General features: G+C 46.5%; 1 protein-coding gene across 10 annotated transcripts in view; it reads right to left on the bottom strand.

Annotated features, from left to right (window-relative positions):
• The window catches only part of AFF2 (ALF transcription elongation factor 2), a 455,915-nt gene that overhangs the window by 29,983 nt on the left and 407,141 nt on the right, over nucleotides 1-18,791 (bottom strand). For all 10 annotated transcript variants that reach the window (XM_058713753.1, XM_058713755.1, XM_058713757.1 and 7 more), the window contains 3 exons: nucleotides 4,926-5,085; nucleotides 2,220-3,230; nucleotides 864-985 (listed from right to left, as the gene is read on the bottom strand). In XM_058713753.1, coding sequence (XP_058569736.1) covers nucleotides 864-985; nucleotides 2,220-3,230; nucleotides 4,926-5,085 — 1,293 coding nt within the window. The remainder of the gene's footprint in view (nucleotides 1-863; nucleotides 986-2,219; nucleotides 3,231-4,925; nucleotides 5,086-18,791) is intronic.

Here is an 18,791-nt window from a genome sequence, read left to right as displayed (position 1 = left end):
AAGTAATCTCTAATGTTGAATGAATTTATGGCAATAATTATCCAGACGGAATGGTTCCAGTAGCTGACGTGACTGTTAGTTAAGTGATATTTACAAGATGGAAGAACTCGGTCCCAACACTTGGTAGCAACAGAGGGGGGATCTTGTCTGAGGAAGGCTGGGGCCATTTGAGTGAGGGGACAAGGGGGCCTCATGCCTGACTCTGGCCCTTTGGTGCAAAGAGGGAGAGGTGGAAGGGGCACCAGCCGGTTGGAATGAACATACGTATCTTCAGCTGGCTTTCCCTGACACACAACTGCCCCTCATCTCCCTGGCCTCCTCAAACGTGTCATGTCCCCGGCCTCCGAGGAGTTCAGGAGGTACCTACTAGTCCTCAAGCTCTGTATTAAGGTTAAGTAATGGCACCAGCGACGAAGCAGCATCGGGGGCATCCTGTTAAGGCCAAGGGGTTGTTTTCATCACTATCAAAACTAGAAGTGTCCTAGAAGCAGGTGATCTGCTTCAAGTGATGGGTGCTTCTTGATTCTGTCCCTTTTTAATTCATTTACTCCTTTTACTCTTCCCTTAGTGCTGAAAGTTCACTTTGGTCCTCCACATGAGTTAGAGTAAAGAAACACGGCTAGAAAGCTCATGGAGTCCCCCCAAATGTGGCAGCCTGTATTCCCCCCCCTTTACACCACCCTCGTTAGACCGGTGGCCAGGGACAGCTGTCAGGACTGGACTGAGCAACTTCTGTTTTCTTACTTACCATCCCTCTGAAACCGGACCGCCACCGTCCCCCACCCCCAACAAAAGGCTTCAGTCGACGTTTCTAAAGAATCTGAACAATCGGGGTGTCATACAAAGACAGGGTAACCACTCACTCTTTAGTGTTGGGAGGCTTGTGGGGTGGGGCTGGTGAGATGCATGGGGGCAGCAGGCAGATAGCGGCGGCCTCCTCCAGACGTGGCTTCTTCTCAGGGATTTTCTCTGCAATTTCCGTTGGCTTTAATGGGAAGAAAAATACAGTGTTTGAAATACATGGCACATGCAGACATTTAAAACGCACGAGCGAGGGAGACAGTTTGCTTCTATTTTAACTTCTAGATTAGCCAGGGGAGTTAAACGCACATCTCTGATCAGAAAGGAAAGCAATCGGCCTTGCCTAGCTTACTTCCTACCAAGAAGTTGGCATTTCAGTAAGCTGAGCTGCGACGTGACCCTCTGATTAAAGATTGGGTGGCACAGGAATCTCCTACCAAAAGCAAAGAGAATCTATAATTTTCAGACCCTGGCTGCACTGCTGTCATCCCTAGGAGTGGGGAAACGGTGACAGGGCAAGAGCCCCAGACTTTCTGTGGCAGCCATTAAAAGTAATACTACCCAAATATCACGATGAGATGGTGTTACTCCAAAAAACTACCCTGAGATCTGGAGGTACAACAGAATGAGCCTATGAGATACAAATTCACTTGCCTAGAGGTATTTGAAATGGAAGAGGCCAGTTTGGGTTTTCCCTTCTGATGATCGTTTTTTTTGTTTTTTTGTTTTTTTTTTTAAATAATTTCTACACCCAACGTGGGGCTTGAACTCATGAGCCCGAGATTAAGAGTTGCATGCTCTACTGGCTGAGAAAGCTAGGCATCCCTCTCCTTCTGATGATAATTTGTAGCACTGGAATTCAGCCCTAACCTCTCGCAGGTGAGGTTTCCACAAGTCAGGCCAACCACACAGGTCAGGGGACCCAGCGGGCTGGGTAGACTGTGTGTCGGCCAGGAACCCGGGTCATCAAAGTATCACGAAGGTGCGGGGATGCTGATGTGTGTCTGGGGAAATTCACAAGGCCCAGAGAATGCATTTTTGACCTTAGGAGCACTTGGGTGCCTGGCTGCTGCCAGGGTGGGGACTGTGGCATGTGGACATGAAAGCAGGAGTCGCTTAAGGAGCCCACCCAGGGACTGGCTACCTGGGGCAAGGCAACGGCCTTCATGGTCTGTCCTACACATCATAATCCTTCATGTACCATATCGGATACTCTTCACACTGGCTGCCAAACCCGGACCGTTCCTAACACATCCTCCCCGGTCATGTCAAATACTTCCCCGTGGAAAGCAGCATTGCCTTCCCCAAAGACTGCAATGCACTGCCATGAGCCTCCTTGCAAACGGGACTCCAGATCAAGTTCGCCAACACACAGCCACTGCTCATGCTCACTCGGCAGGCCACCGGGGACAGCTTACCTTGTGCTTACGCTTGCCCTTAGGGGCGGGTTTTTCCACAGCCGCAGCAGCGGTCTGGCGCTTAGGCTTCGGCGCAGTCTCCTTGGGGTCTGGCTTGGCTGGTGCTGCTTGCAGTGCGTTGTGACCGGGTACTCTAGACAGCAGGTCAAGGTCAATCTTCACCCAGAGATTTTTCAGATTCTCGTGATCTCGTAGAGGTGACAGAAGCTCCGTTTGCATGACAGGGATGGGCGAAAAAGCCGGTTCCTCACTATTGACGGATATGTTGCTGCTGCTGCTGCTGCTGCTGACCAAGGTGCTGAGGGTCAGGCTGGCACCACAGGTTTCCTTCGATTTGGCAGAATTGCCCCCGGGAGCAATGCAAGGAGGCAGGACTTTGATCTGCAGGGTCTCTTCCTGATCTGTGTTGGAATCAGATGTAGATGAATCCGTTTCGATGAATTCCCGGGACTTTGGCACGATCTTGCCAGGCCCTCTGTACTTCTTTTTCTCGGCGGCCAAGGGAATGTTTGGCCTTGGTTCCTTCTTAGGGACTGGTTTGTGGGCAGATGGTTTGTTGCGGCCTCTTGGTGGATCAGGAAGCTCCACGCTTTCTTTTTCTTTGGGGGTGCTGCTGGTAATATTTGGTTTGGGCCAGGTAAACTCGTCAATGCTGGTGTTCTTCTCGACTTTTTTGGGCTGTTTTTTTCCAATTGTCCTTTGGGAAGCTGTCTCAATAGTTGTTGACAACTTATGCTTCAAAGCCTTTGTTTCTGGAGTTTTCTGGGTAGGCCGTGGACGGGCTTTCTCCCTGATAAGACTGAGGAGAGGCCTCTCTTTGGGTTCAGCCAGGACCTGGCTGGGGTTTGTCTTCACTTTGATCTGGACTTCCATTGGCTGGATGATTGGAGGAGGCACAGAAACCGTCTCCATGGGCGTTTCATTTTGGCCACAAATAAACGACTTGTTCTGGGAAGTCACTTTGTTAAGCCATTTATCCAACTGCCACTTGTTGGTTGAGGGCGGCTCAGGCTGCGGATGAGAAGCGACAGCAAGAAAGAATTTCACCTCTCGGAAGAATCTGGACGGACACTCGGTACGCCGAGTGCTGATAAAAGCTGTGCGTGTGTGTTTCACACATTTAGAAACACACATGGAATCCACACTAATCAAATTACCCAGGTAGACAAAGACTCCACAACCCAGCCCCGATCTGCTTATGTCAACAAATGTCTACTCCTCTTCTGAAAACATTCTCCACTCTGGCCAGGAAGGAAAGAATTCTTCACAGAGGGTTTTTCCAGAGAGTGGGCAGGGAGGCCTGGCAGGGAAACCTGTTCCCCAAATCCTTTGGTGGGACTCATTGCCCAACCTCTCACCAGGAGGCAGAGGTAATGATCTCGGGTCCTGAAGACCCATGCAAGCGTGCCTCACATGTAATTCAAAAGGAAAGGCTTCCTCTCTGCCAAAGTGCCAGTGCCTCCTATATGATGCTGCAGTTCACTGCAAAAAGAACAAGGCTTTTCTCTTTTTACTGAAGGATGAAAAGATCTGACTTCCAAAAAAGAAAAAACACTGCATTTTTGTCAGTGTATGGGCAATAACCAATTTATGGGGACATGCATGCAGGCATTAGCGTCCGCTGTTAAGGCATGGAAATGACGCGTACAATTCAGGTGCTTGATTCCCAACTCTGAATTCTGCCTGTTGAACTAAAAGAGCCATCATTTTTATTAGAACTGCTCTTCTTCTGAAAGCCGTCAGCTGAGGCTTATGGCACCAGCCAACAGAGGGTGACAGAATTAAAAACACTTGAGTAGCTGGGATTCCAACCCGCACAGGGCAATGGCAGGGAAGGGTCGAGGAAATCGTATCGGCTGCCACTGTTGGTTAAGGGCATGAGCTCTGGCAGGTGCACAGAGCCCGATTTCGGTCCTGGGTCTCCCAGTGTCCACCTGGGAGATGCTGGGAAAGTTCTCTCTCAATCTCTGAGAACCTTATTCTTTATTCTATAAAATGGGGGTAAGGATAGCGAGGACCCCAGAGAATTGTTCTGAGGATAACATGAAAAAGAGCAGGTCAAGGGCTTCTCAAGGAGCCCGGCACATGGTCCACGTTCAGATTATTACAAACGAGTGTCCACAGAGCCCTGGACGGACCTGCTTGCTGTACGAGGCGCAGGCTTGGGGGAACTGAGGGGTTATTCTGGACTCAGAGAGGAAGGGAGGGGAAGGGCACATTTTTTATTTCAAAAGTATAATTTTGGTATTTTATGGAGCTGTGTTAAATGTGTTCATGAATTATTATCAAACACACTTGGAGGCTGCAAATTGAAATTAAAAAAAAAAATCCATCACATTTCTTGGGTCTTACTTGCCAAGTAGCAATTCAGCACTTCAACCTGGAGTAAGGGGTGGTGTCCCCACGACCAGAAGTGGGTGTTGACTGGTTCTCTCAAAAGAGAAGTTGCTATCCCAGGTATGACTCCTCCAGATTTTACACATGACGAGGCTTGAGGCTCAGACAAGCTAAGGGAGTCACAGGGCAAGAAATGTCTTTCTTGAAGGGACTGTGCATACACACGTTTTCGAGGGAAAAAACGATGTCAAATACCCAAATACCTTCCTGAAGTATTCATCGTGCCGACAGCGTGTGTGTGTGTGTGTGCGCGTGTGTGTGCGTGGGTGACAGGGAAATCATGGTCGCGGCCCTGGACGCTTCACCCACCTCTGGCGTGGCCGCACGAGGCGCCTCATTGGACTCGCTGTCAGTGGTGCTGCTTTCAGTGTCAGAGTCTGACTCGGAGCTGCTCTCAGAGTCACTGGAGCTGCCGGAGCCCCCGCCGGCTTGCACCGCAGGTGGGGGCTGAGGAGTGGCCAAGAGTGGGCTGAAAGAAAAATGACATCATCCGCTGCCTCATTTAGTCTCGAATCAGCGGGCAAAGAGCACCCCCGCGGCCACGTTCGGCATAAGGACCCACGATCTGCTGGATACAGGCAGAATGGAGCCTACCGTCCCATTCCACACGTGGGAAACGTGAGGCTCGGGAGGCCCCGTGAACGGCCAGAGGTCAAACGTGCGGCCAAGTTCCTCGGGTTCCGTCACACTGCCTCCCCTCTCAGGAAGGCCTTGCCTCCCGCATTCCACGTGAAAACTTTAGACCAAGGTCGCATGCCTTCCCGACACAGATACACATACCACATGCCGCACGCAGCCTTAAATTCTTAATGGTCCTGTGTTGTTTTAGTTGAGATAATTTTTCATTTCCGGGTGCCATCTCGTTCAGAAACCCAGAGGTTTGTCAAGGGGCTGTGATCTCAGTTATACACACAGTATAGTTAGTTCTCTCGCCGAGGATGAGTGAATTCAACCCCCATCTGAATCGGAGGAAACTGAGGTCCAGAGGGAGGGAGGCTTGCCTCTGCCCGCCCCCCACCCCCAGCGAGTTGGACAAGTGAGGGGAGAACGCCAAGGGCAGGGACTGTGGGAAGCATCTTCCCTGCCAGGTGCCCGGCACCCGGCACCCAGGTGACCGGAGTCCCCATTTCTCGGCCGCCTCCATCCCAATATTTGTAAACTCTTTGTAAGACTCTTACCGGGAGGTTATGGTCATAAAGGACTGAGCAAGTCTAATGACGGATTTCAAATTTGTACAGCTGACCAAGCAAAGCATTTGAAAATTGATACCATTCACTACTCTGCCTTTAATGCTAATCAACAGTCTTCCTTACTAATCGTTTGCTCCCCGTGCTCGTAACAAATCAGCCTCTGCTGCCGCTTGGCATGTTGGGCTCTGTCACTGCCCCCTGCCCTCCGGCTCAGTGTCACAAGTGGGGCTGCAACTTCAGGAAGTTGGAAGGGCTCTCATCTTCCCATCTCATGAGCCCAATACCCTCTTTGGAGGGAAGTTTCATCATGGTGATGCCGGGGCCGGGGGCCAGAGCAGTGTCACTGCCGGGCCGGCAGGCCGGCCCACCCATCGGCCGGGGCTCACGGCCGCTCATGCTCCCAGCTCCTGGCCCGGCTCTCCCCCCTCAGTTCAGTCAGGAGAGTCCAGTCCTAGTCCCGGAGGGCATCTCGTCCTGTGGTCCCACCTTCAAACTGGAGCAAGAAGGACCCCAAGGATCCCTCTGCCCAAGACTGCTTGCCTGCCCCCATCTGCCCCCCTCAGCAGTGGCTATTTTTTTCTCCATACTCAGCCGCTGATTGGGAAGGAACAGGATCCCTTTTAAGCCAGCATGGGCCCCTTGTCAGTCACTATCCTGTGCAGAGAGCCTTTTCATTCCATGTACCTTGCCTCCCTAAAGACTGCCCCTTTAATCTCCCAGGTAGGTATTTTCTTTCATATAGCAAAGCTCATTTTAAAATGCTATCTGCTAAGTAAATGCTATCTGAAAGTACATTTCTCTGCCAAACACACCAAGAGATTAGGGGAAGCAGAGGAAATAGGGGACTGTATCTCCTGGGAAGGTGCATGCACGTGTGTGTGTGTGTGTGTGTGTGTGCATGTGTGTGTGTCCTGGACCGCGGGGGCAGGGACCTACAACTCTCCTTAATGGCAGTAAAAACTCTGTATTTATGCAAAGCACCCTCTAAATCTAATCAATTGCTTTTGTCTTTGGTTACTAAATAAAGGCCGAGGGAACAGATTTAATGAGACCAGTCCAGCCGTTATGCTAACTTGGCCTTGATTCCCCCCAAGTAAAGTTTTAAGTCCAGCACAGAGCATCCACTGGCCTGAGCTGACTGGCTGCTGGACTGCGATAAAATCGACCTCATACTCATGATTTGCAAGTGAAAAGTGGTCACCTAGTTTTCTTTCATAGCTGCATTCATTTCTGCATTCTCATAAGACTCAGGCCATCCTAGTATTACCAAACTTGACTCTAGATTTACTTTGGAATATTTCTGGATAGCGTTTCCATTTACTGGATTATTCTCGAGCAACTGCTGTAAGAAACAAAACAATCCCAGGGATTATTCCCTTACAACCAAATGCATTGAGGTGATATACATAAGGCACAGATGTTTTATTTACCAGAATAAACTTATTCATCAGTTACATCACAGTCAAGCTTCATGGACTTAGTTGGAAACTTGTATGTGTGCATTTGTACACAGTTGTTCCTTATCCACAGCACTTTGAAGGGGAGAAGAATTCTGATGTTCAGAGTTTTTAAATTTTGATGTGAATATACCATATATATCATATATATGTGTATATATAGTGTGTGTATGTATATATATGTATATGTGTGAATATATATATGTATGGATGTGTGTGTATATACGTATATTACCTCAAGTGGGATCTGGGGAAGCACCCTTTCATAAAACTCAAAAACTCATTAATATTGTTACCGTAACATCATCAGTTAAGAGGAATAAAGACTTTAAATAAATATCTGCACATCAGTTGAGGTTGGGCTCTGCCGTGAAGTGAGTTTGTCTCAAAGTTACTGAAAATGAAAGCTCTTAGGACTTTTTCAATTTCAGAATTTTGATTAAGGGATTGTGGATGTGGACAGAAACCACATATGAAAAACTGACTCTAACTATTTGTCTAAGTTAAGTATAGATAGATAGAGACATGAAATAAAGACCGTTTCAAACCTCAGAGTAACCTTGATTGAGACTCAATAAAATGAGACCGGAAATTATTTTCCCTAAGACTTCTTACAGCTAAATCTATTGCTGTGTCCTCAGGAAGGACCCCATGGCCAGTCAATATTGACAATGACCCCTTAAAGGAAAGTAGTGTAGAAAGAACAGGAAGAGGTTCACCAGCTTTTCAGATCCACACTGACGAACATGGATACGTAGGGGTGAGAGGGAAAGTGGACTTGAATTCAGAGAGGACACAAAGAGGACTCAAACTGGGGGTGAAGGACTGGAGCATCTTAATGAGAAAGAATTGCTTTCTCTGGGCAGTTGCACGGTTGGAAACAGGGAGAGCCAGTGATCGTGGGAGGGAATAACAGTCGTTTAAAATGGAAGCAAAACTGCGCTCCCCAGTACCTTCTTATGCCTCTATTATCTACCTGCTGTTCCCAGGCTTGCTGGAGAATCTGGCTGCACCCCGCTTGCTGAGGAACGCAAGCCACGTATTTGAGTGTATCTGACCCTCACTTCCTCTGGGCCCACCTAGCACCGAGCTGGAGCAGCTCCCGGGAACAAAAAATGAATACAAAACCGAAACACTGTCTTCACAAGCAGTACAAACATCAATAACAGAATGACTGGCCTAGGGCCACATTCTTGTCTGGAACCCACGGTGGAACTTTCAACTTGGCAAATCATCACAGGTCTCCACTGAAACCCGTTAGCTGTGCAGCTAGTTAAAGTCCCCCTTCTGCTACATTTATTTTCAGACATCGCCAGTTTATTTTCCAAATGTATATTAAAGTGGCTACGAGTGAAGCTAGCGCATGCCATACTTGATTCTGCCTAGGAGATGGACTAATGTGCGGTTTACACATTCTTCATTTGCCAAACTGTACTAGAATTATTTCCCACGCACCATTTCCTCTCGTATTTTACTAAACTGCTTTTTAAAAGAACGCTAGTGGTTACGACAAAGATAATGTGTTATACTAAAAATCATTAACATTCGATGTATTAAACAGTTTAACTCCCGAGTCTGTAAATATTAAAACTGTGCTCTTGGACTTCACCCCGATGTAATAAAACTTCTCAAAGGACCCACATTTGTAACAACTTCAAAGTCAGCTGCTCAACCTTTCCAGAGATCAGATTCTGCTATTGTGTTCATCAGGGTAAGAAGCTTTCATTGAGTAGGTGAGGCCTCATTTTAACCCCAACCCCATTTGATAGGTCTTCGTGGTTGCAGGCCAGACGGAGTGCAAAGGGGCTGGCTTGGCAAGTCAAAGACCCTAGTGGGGAAATGCAGGGTTAGGGAGAGGGATCAGAGAGTAGGCCAGTGGGACAGAAGTCCAGGGGGCATTGACGATGCCTTCTCCGGGCAGGGTTGGCACTGGTGTGGAAGGCTTGAGCATCCCAGAGGAGAAAGACGGGTTGTAAGTGCAAGTCCAAGTACCTTAATCTCTAGACATGACAGTCTCTCTATGCTTACGCTGACCAGGCCTTTTCTGCAATAAAGGACTCAGGTCACGATACCATAAGATAGTTCGAAAGCCATAGGAAGGAACTGGGGGTACTTTGCCTGGAGAAGACTCGGGGGCAGGGAGGAAGGTGTTCCTATGACGAGTCTTCAAAACCCCGGAAGGTCTGTCCTGTGTGAAAGGGGGTGGGCTTGTTCTGAGGGCCAAGGTAAAACCAGGACCAATGAGCTGGACATCCGGTCTGGAAGATTTCACCTCAACGTCAGGGAAGACTTTTAAAAACCTATACCTGGGGCTGTAGGTCAGGGGCGCCTGGGTGGTGACAGTTACATGTCCTACTCTTGATTTTGGTTCAGGTCCTGATCTCACAGGCTTGCGAGACCACGAGCCCTGTGTCGGGCTCTGCACTGGCAGCGGAGGAGCCTGCTCGGGATTGGCTCTCTCTTTCTCCCTCTGCCCCTCCCCTGCTCATGCTCTCTCTGTCTCAAAATAAATAAATAAACTTAAAAAAATCTACAGCTGGTCACAGAGAGAAGCCAAGGCTTTGTAGGCCCGCGAGCTCAAGACCTTTAGATGACCAGATAGCTGGCAACAGAGAACATGGTAGAAAGATTTCTATCGTGGGTCCCAAGTGGGCTTGGATGATCTTTAAGGTGTTCTCCAACTCAAAGATTCTGATCCTTATGAAAGTACAGTGTATAGGGAATTTTATGGGGGACTTTTTAGGACCATAGACGAAGTGTGTGAGGAGATGTCTGCACAATCCAATGTGCTCCTTAAGGCTGCTCTTGGCAGCACTTTATCAGTCACAGAGCTCTTGTGTGAGCCTTAAAGGATTAAGGCTGCATTTCTGTGGGGCTAGTTTATAAATCAGACTTTTCACTAATTCAGATTAACAGCTCCCAGAAAGCCAAACATCTGCATCAGTACTGATTCTAATCCTAATTTAACTGTAAATTCCTTCCTCAGGAGAGAAACAGGGATGATGAATTGGCCATTCTACTCAATCAAGCTGTGTGGGCATCAAAAAAGAAAGGTTCCAGAACGGAAGACAACTTTTTAGTGGGAGACGTACATGGGAAGGGTCCGACAAGCAAGGGTCTGACCAGGTACCGGTCTTGGCAACAGATTTCACAAGGTCCAGAATGTGCCCGAGGCAAGTAGCAGGAGGTGTTTGACGGGGAGTCCTGTATTATTAAACCCTTGTCTTTAGTTGAGACTTGTATGAATTTCAGCAACATGACCCCTTTCCAGTTTTACAGGGTTCAAACGTCTGTCTACCAGATGATTTGAAATGCTTCCATATTTGACGTCATCATCAAGTTGCAAAGGGATAGCCCTGGGGCAAAGGAGTATATGTAGAGGCATAATACATAAAACAGATAAAGGCAGAGTTGCCCTGGTGGAAACAGGAATAGGGTAGATAGTAGGGAGAGGGTGTTCCCAGTAGTGTGTCCTCTTCTCTGGGGTGGGTGGCCCCCAAACACAGTTTGAAAGTAAAATGCTTCACACCCCAACATTATCACCAGCAACTCAGGATCAAGCATCTTTTGTGGTAATGGACTGATGCTGTTGATGAGCGCACAGAGAATCACTGTCCAGCTCTAATTCAGGCCACACCAGAGTTCGTCGTTGCCCAACGTGCGCACACTGGGTGTTGCCCTTTTGTCCGATCCTGGTGTTACTGAACGTGACATTGTTTAAAGCCCTGACCGACTGATGAGAGCTGTGGTTGACCAAATAATGACTCCCCTAACCGTGTCCACGTCCTAATCCCTAGAACCTGTGACTATGGTACCTCATGTGGCAAAAGGGATTTTGCAGATCTGAAGAAATTCAGGATTTGAGATGGGGAGACGATCCTGGCCTGGATAATCTGGGTGGCCCCCATGTAATTGCAGGGTCTCTAGGAGGCAGAGCTCGGTGTCAGGAAGGCACTAGTAGATTAGTGCCACAGCAATCGGTGATGAACTTCTGGAGAAGCTGTGAGTCGATCATTTGGAACTTTCATAAGGAGTGGAAATGCCTATTTGTCCTAACTTACCCAACACCTACTTCCTTTCTGAGGTGATGATACTGATGAGTGATTTTGCCAATGGCTTCTCATAATTACATTTGATTTGCAGCCGGTATGGTTTGGCTAGCCTTTCTTTTTTTTTTTTAATTTGTTTTTAATGTTTATTCATTTTTTGATAGACAGAGACAGAGTGTGAGTGGGGGAGGGGCAGAGAGAGAGGGAGACACAGAATCCAAAGCAAGTTCCAGGCTCTGAACTGACAGCACAGAGCCCGACGTGGGTCTCAAACTCATGGACCATGAGATCATGACCTGAACCGAAGTCTGACGCTTAACCGACTCAGCCACCCAGGCACCCCTGTTTGGTTAGCCTTTCTAGGGACTGACCAGACCCAGGCCCTTGTCTTCTTTTCCTGCTTGTGGCCTGTCTCCATTTTCAGGCTATTTCACACATTGAAATAGCTACATTTCCTCTACTGCTTTGTTTTTGTTTTTAATTTTAAAGATCTAATAGGCTGGTAAGTTTCATGAATCAGGGAGCATCCCATCTAGCCAACAGACAGTTCCCTCCCCTACTGGTTTTAAAGAAGTAGTTTTAGTCTAGTGGGAAGAGCGTGGGATTGGAAGTCAGAGGATCTCTTGAATGTCACCTTGGATACTTTATTATTGTGTGATCTTAGACTAAGCACTTAACATAGGGTCTCAGACTCTTTGCCTGTAAAATGGGTCTACTATATCACAGGCAGCAAGAGGACCAAGTGAGCACATTTAGTTGAGGCTTCTCAAGCTTTAGCATATGCACGAATCACTGGGAGACTCATTAATGTGCAGACTTGAATTAGCTAGGCCCCGATGGGGCCTGAGTTCTGCATTTTTACTACACTCCCAGGTGATGACGATATTTCTGATCGGTGGGCTGCACAGAGAGGAGCGAGCCTAAAACCTACATGGGCTACTCAGACATAAGCTGCTGGGGCAAAACATAAGTTGGTAGATTCGAAACTGAGGGAAAAATCACCATTTGGAGGTCACCTGTGGATTTTAAATGTCCATAACTATCATGTCCTCTGTCAGCAACAGATAAATTTGACCACCTTATGCCACTTTAAATCTAACCTGGTCAAGTTTAAGTTCAAATTCTGTCAAGTTCATTTGGGCAATTGGGCCTGAAGAGTTTTTCTCAGATTCCTTCTGATAGGCTTACAACCATCCTGAGGGCTACCTGCCCGCGCCACTAGGTGGCCAAATGCACGATTGTTTCCTCTGAATGTGGCATACGGATCACTGCGAGGCTCAAAAGGCGGCTTGCCACTATCCTCGCCGAGCGTTAGGGAGGTATTGCATTGCACGGATGGCCATCGCTGGGCCCCCACTTTCACGACCATCCTGTGAGGTAGACTCTCTTACGACTTCCATTTTATAGCTGACAACACTGAGACTGAGTACCAAACAATGGCAAGGTGAAAACTAGTTTTAAGGATATTATGGGACACAATTCAATGTGCAGCTTCAAAGAAATGAAAGAAAGCCAAAAAGCAAGGCACCTGGCTTCCGCCTAACGCAGCCCAAGGTGCGACAGCACTGCGGAGGGTGCCAGCATGCTCCCAGGAAGGCTGGTCAATGCTGGCTAATGGGCCAGCTATGTCTCGAGAGCATCACGCTCCGCATTTGGGAGAATATACCGATATTTAAAATTTTCTGGAAATAATTAAAAACCACACAGACTTCTCCACTAGCAGTCAGAGCTGCTTCAATCAAACAGCTAAACAGGTGGGAAAAAAACCATACACAGCCGAGTATTTTTGTCCCTTTTGCCTTTAAAGTACGTTTTTTAAAAAATGGGAGTGAGGGAGAGAGCAAAGGCAGGCAAGTGGATGTGAACGCTGCCTCCCTTGAGCCCTGGTCTCCAAGCAAAGCAGAGAAGGAATGATTGGCAGTTCGCATTCATAAGGATCCCAGAGACAGCCAGATGCTAGGAATCTCTAACAAGGTCGAAGCCTTCCAACAAAGAATTCCATCAGTCACAAATTGTAGGTGAAGCAGGGTATGTGCCCTGACCGGGTGACCCAAACCCAGAAGCTGCTTCCACGCAGGGATCTCTTCCCTGTATCCACAGAACTGGTCTGGAGATGGGCAGAAGAGCCTGGGCAGTAGGCAAGCTGAATATTCTAGGAGAGGACAAAGCAGGCTGGAGATAGGGGCGGAGCAGCTCAACACGAGCCCCTGCCTCTTGATTTGGGAAGTGGGCATCCCTCTTCCAGTGTCTCCCTAGACTCCATTTCTTCTTTGACGTCTCTCAATGCCAATCTCCTTATCAGTACTGTCTGCTCCCCTTCATGTCTGATTTGTTACTTGATGTATCACAGACACTTGATTTAGAGGGTAAGCTTCTAAGGCCAGAGGCTTCATCATACACACACACACACACACACTATAAAATGCTTCATGCACCTAAGACACCCTAGAGTAAAGCCCTGAAGAAATCTTCTCTGTAGATTTCTGCGAAGATGGTCCCTGGGTGTATCCACGGCCTACCGTCTATGTCCCTATGGTCCCAAAAGGATACTGTCATCATTGGATCAACAAGACCAAAATAGTTTTTAAGTGCAGGGCACTTGATAATGTTCCAGCATCTTCACCCCCATGACCTCATTTCGTTGCTATAAGAACACTGAGCGGGGTGTATGTGGACCAGGTATCCTCCCCATTTTGCCCACAAAGCTCCAGGACCTCGCAGCCAAAGTTGTGTGGTTGGGATCCAAGGGGGGGCTTCACCAGGCTATTGTGACTATTTGGGCAATGGCAAGTGTGCCTGAGCAAATGAAAGGAATCATGGATCCACTACAGAACCCACTGTCGTCATCATATCGAAAAGCGACAGGGACACAGAATTAATTCCAAAGGTGTTCCTCAAGGGACCAAATGAGACAGTCTGCAAGAATGTGACGTTGAAAGCACTGAAGGCCATCAACGCTTTATGCCAGGAAAACCTTGCTCCGTTTGACTCCAATGACAAACCTCCTGGAGCCTAGCAGATGACTCTTTCACATACATGAAGAGTTTGTGAAGACCAACTAGGGAACATTTATTTTTTTTTAATGTTTATTTATTTTTAGGGGGGGAGGAGAAGAGAGAGAGAGGGAGACACAGAATCTGAAGCAGGCTCCGGGCTCCGAGCCGTCAGCACAGAGCCTGATGTGGGGCTCGAACCCATGAACCATGAGATCATGACCTGAGCCAAAGTTGGATGCTTAACCGACTGAGCCACCCAGGCGCCCCAGTAGGGGAAATTTCAATGCCTTTTATGTTTCACATCCTTGTGTTTTTTCAAAAATTGTATTTGTTTTTAAATAGATAATAAACATGAAATTGATTTCAAAAGATACTGAAAGGGATACAATGAAAAGTAGATCTTCTGACCTTCTACTGTCCCATCACCCCGTTTTCCAAAGTTTTTCACTGTTGCCATTTCTTAGGATTCTTCCAATAACACCCTCTACATTTATGAATACTGGTATGTGTGCTTTTAAAATAAAAAATTTTAATTATAAAGGTAATAACCGTCCTGTATGTGGGATGGCAGGGAATTCAATGAATGGCATTCAAAGCCACACACATAATTTCTAAAATAAAACTCATACAGTGTCCTTACTAAAAGTGCCTGCATAACGGTGCCTGGCACATATCACAAACACCAGCATTAAGACACTCGAGTGAATAGCAAAACTTACAACTTGCAAAACTGCAGCGTGTTACCCTACCACAAGGAAGAGGCGGGAACATAACACATAACCATGAGGAACAGAAGCCACTCAGACAGCCCTTCTGGGTGGGACGAGGCTGCAAGTTCCAAATCAGGAAACAGTCACTGATCTTCCTCCATCGTGACACTTCTTAAAGATGTGGTCGACACAGGCTGGTTCTGCATCCTCGCTCCTAGAAACTTCTATAAGCCCAGTAATCAGGCTCTGTAACTCTTTGACCTACCAAAACTGCTTTCAGTGGCGACCACCGACCCCCGTCCTGCCCACTTCCCATCGCAAACCAGGTGTTCTTTCCTCACTCTCCTTGACCTTGCTCCCTGTTGGACCAAAAGCTTTGACTTCTTTGGCACTTGGTCCCAGGGACCACATACAACATGAGAGCTCTTGGTTTTAGAGTTCACAGCGACTCCCTCACGGGTAGATGTGCTCTTCTCCACAGGATTTGCCAAGATGTGTCCACTGCCCACCCTACCTTGGTTCTGGTTCTTATTCTAGTCCCAGCACATCTGCTACCGTTGTCCCCTCCGTCCTCCCGCACTTCTTCCCATGCCTTTGCTTAGCCTGTTTATTCTGTCTAGAATGAGACTTCTTCCTCCTTCTTCTGTTTGCTGAAATCTTTATCTTTTAAGCTCAAATTCAAATAAAATAAGGTCTTCTCCAATGACTTTAATTCTCCTTGATACCTACCTGTTCTGATTTCTTTCCACCAACTGCATCACTGTTTATTACTTAATTATTCTCAAATTATTTCATCGGGCTAACCCTTTTGCCCACCCAACTAAATTGCGCACTTCTTGACGGCAGGTGCCAGATTGTGTAGTCGTTCTGTGTATCCCAAGGTGCCCGGCATAACAACTTGTGTGCAATGTTCTCGTTATGAAAAAAACACTCCAAATGGCTCATAGTGAACAGAAAGTCAGTGCAGACAAGGTCATGTGGGAAAGAACAATACTTAACCTGAAATGTCTCTGTACTGCGGACTCTCAACAGAAGGCAATACTTAGGCGGGCCCGTGCAACACCAGAACATCTTGGATCAGAAGTTCATGTGATGAAAATGATTAGGCAAACGGGTTGCCTAATGATAGATTTGTAAACTTTCAGCTGGTTGGATGGATGCTATTCCCTCACAGTGCCTGCCTCTATTTTCAGCTTCAGTTCCATGGCAAGATGCAACTTCCCTGGATGGACATTTTTAACGTAATTGGTATTTAGAGCAACAGCGTCGATGGGTTGCAGAGTGCACGTTATGTGCATGAACATAGGAAGTAAATGGTGTGGCCCTGACTGAAAATGAGTGCTACACATACACACAGACCTCCCTGTTCTTAATTAAAATGACGATTCCATTATTCCGATTTGTGTGAAATGTGAGCTACTCTCGTCATATCATTTTGATACATTAACCAGCCCAGTCTACATTGGGCTTGATATTAACTCCCTTTCGACTTGATGGTTTTTCTAGTGGCATAATTAATTTCCTCATGGAAGAAAAAATATTCAATCAATTTGGGATTAAATATGAGGTGGAAGGACTTTCACAAAAGATAGAACTAAATCTCCTAGCCCACATGCCTTGCTAATTATGACACACTCACATTAAGAACAAGAAGGTGTTCCCTTCCCATGATAAATGGGCCTGAAAATCCTCCCCAGCGTTTACTATAAATCACAAAGACCATTAATAAACAGGCAGGAAAAAAATGACAGATCCTACAAGAATTCACTCCCATTCTTTGCCTAAGACTATCAATGTCATATTTAAAGCTGGCATCTGAAATCTTCTGTACAGAAGCCCTTTGAGTCAAAAAGCCCAGCTATTTTAAACAGAATTCCTGCGCCTGTTATTTTGAATGACAGCCAAAGAAACACTGGATCTTCTTAATCCTGTAATGCTATCTGCCCAAAAATCTCGCCTTCCAGCTAACAGCCTCCCTTCTCATCAATGCTAAATTAAAGGAGGTCAAGTGCAAATGAGAGAAGAAGAGGGGACCACACTTGCGTCATCTTGCACCCAGCTTGCTTTTGACATCGAGAGCAGACGTCTGATCGCAGCCACCAGCAATGAGACAGCGGGGTATAGGTAGCCTTATTCAACAGTGACTCTCGTATGTGGAATGGCAGGGCTTACACGTGACTCTAGCTCAACAGCAACAAGAATGGCAATGCCGTATTACAAATGAACACAGAGCCATTTAAAAGCTGACCTAGAAAGAAATGGAAACAAACTTAGGCATTTCTCCAAGAACTAGCAGGATCTGTGATAATGACCAACAGGCTGGTAGTAATAAGGTCAGGGTGTTTGGTTTTGTCATTAAGAGGAATCTGTCATGTGGAGAAATTTGTCACGCTGAGAATTTGGGAGATTTAGCAATTCCAAAGAAGGTGGAGTTTAGAATAAAAAGGACTTTAAAAACCGACAATTAAAAATGCCTTCTGAGGCTAAGCAAATTACATTCGCGCTCAGCAGAAAAACCTGGGAAGGTGCATGTCCCAAGAGTTATGTCAACAGCAGGTCACGATTATACAGGGCCCCCACCAGCTAAGCCCAAACAAAGGTACATCTTAAGGATTTACAGTGAAGACAAAGCATTCACAACTTAGGGGCATTAAACACCCAAAACAAGAAAGATATGCTCACTTGCAAACCACACGAGGCATGTACTTTTAGTGAGATGTGACTATGTTTTCTAGCCTGATGGTATCACTATCTCAAATTCCATGGCAACATCTCAGTTTCATTTCCAGGAGTCTACATTGCTCTAGCTTCATGATGACAAGATCCAGGTACATTACTCTGCCAGTTGGAAACATGGGACCAAAAAAAAAAAAAAAGTGTTGGGAGGAATATTTTCCGGAAAGGTTATATGCTGGAAAATTCCCTTTGACGACAATTATGTTCCAATATATATTTCAGACAGCTATGATTAAATTCAAGGTGTCTGAATGAGAGAGAATGTGTGTGTGCCCATGGATAAGTGTGTGTGTATGTGTGTGAGTGTGTGTGTGCATGTGCCTGTGAGTGACAGTATGTGTGAGTGTGCATACATCAATTAGCTAAAATCCAAGTGAGGTACGTAATATTAGTTTAAAAAGTAATGTTGCTATTAGCTGGCTAAGGACAGAAATGTTGACTTCTGTAGTACATACTAGGCATTAGACATGTAATACAGAAGATATTGTTGTGGGCCAAGGTTTATATTAGCCCCTATTTGGGTTCAAGTTATGTTTTAGGAGGATACACAAATGTACATTCACATGTACGAGGATGAGCTATTACTCAAGTTCTCACATGTTTTACAAATAATATATAAATGCAAAACAAGTCTGAGAGAACTGAAACGGTGGTTATTTTTTGATCTGTTGGACAAGACTCATCAAGTAGCCAAGGGAAATGGGGACTCTCTCAGCCACGAAACTCACGAACACTGATACGCAAAGACAACATAACTGTTCTACCAGCAGATGAATGGATAAAGAAAATGCAGTGTATGAATTTACCATGGAATATTGCTCAGCCCTACGAAAGAAGGAGATCGTGCTATTTGCAACAACACGGATGAACCTGGAGGACGTTATGCTAAGCGAAAGAAGCCAGACGCAAGGAAAAGCACTGCCTGTAGTACTTACAGGTGGAATCTAAAAAAAAAAAGAAAAACGTCCAGCTCACAGTTAACAGGGAGTCGAATGGTGGTCACCAGGGACTGGGCGGTTGAGAGAAAAAGGGACACA

The sequence above is a fragment of the Neofelis nebulosa genome, chromosome X (assembly GCF_028018385.1).
Source record: "Neofelis nebulosa isolate mNeoNeb1 chromosome X, mNeoNeb1.pri, whole genome shotgun sequence".
Taxonomy (NCBI): Eukaryota; Metazoa; Chordata; class Mammalia; order Carnivora; family Felidae; genus Neofelis; species Neofelis nebulosa.
Note: the sequence above shows the minus strand (reverse complement) of the source record. Positions and strands in the feature narration are given on the sequence as shown.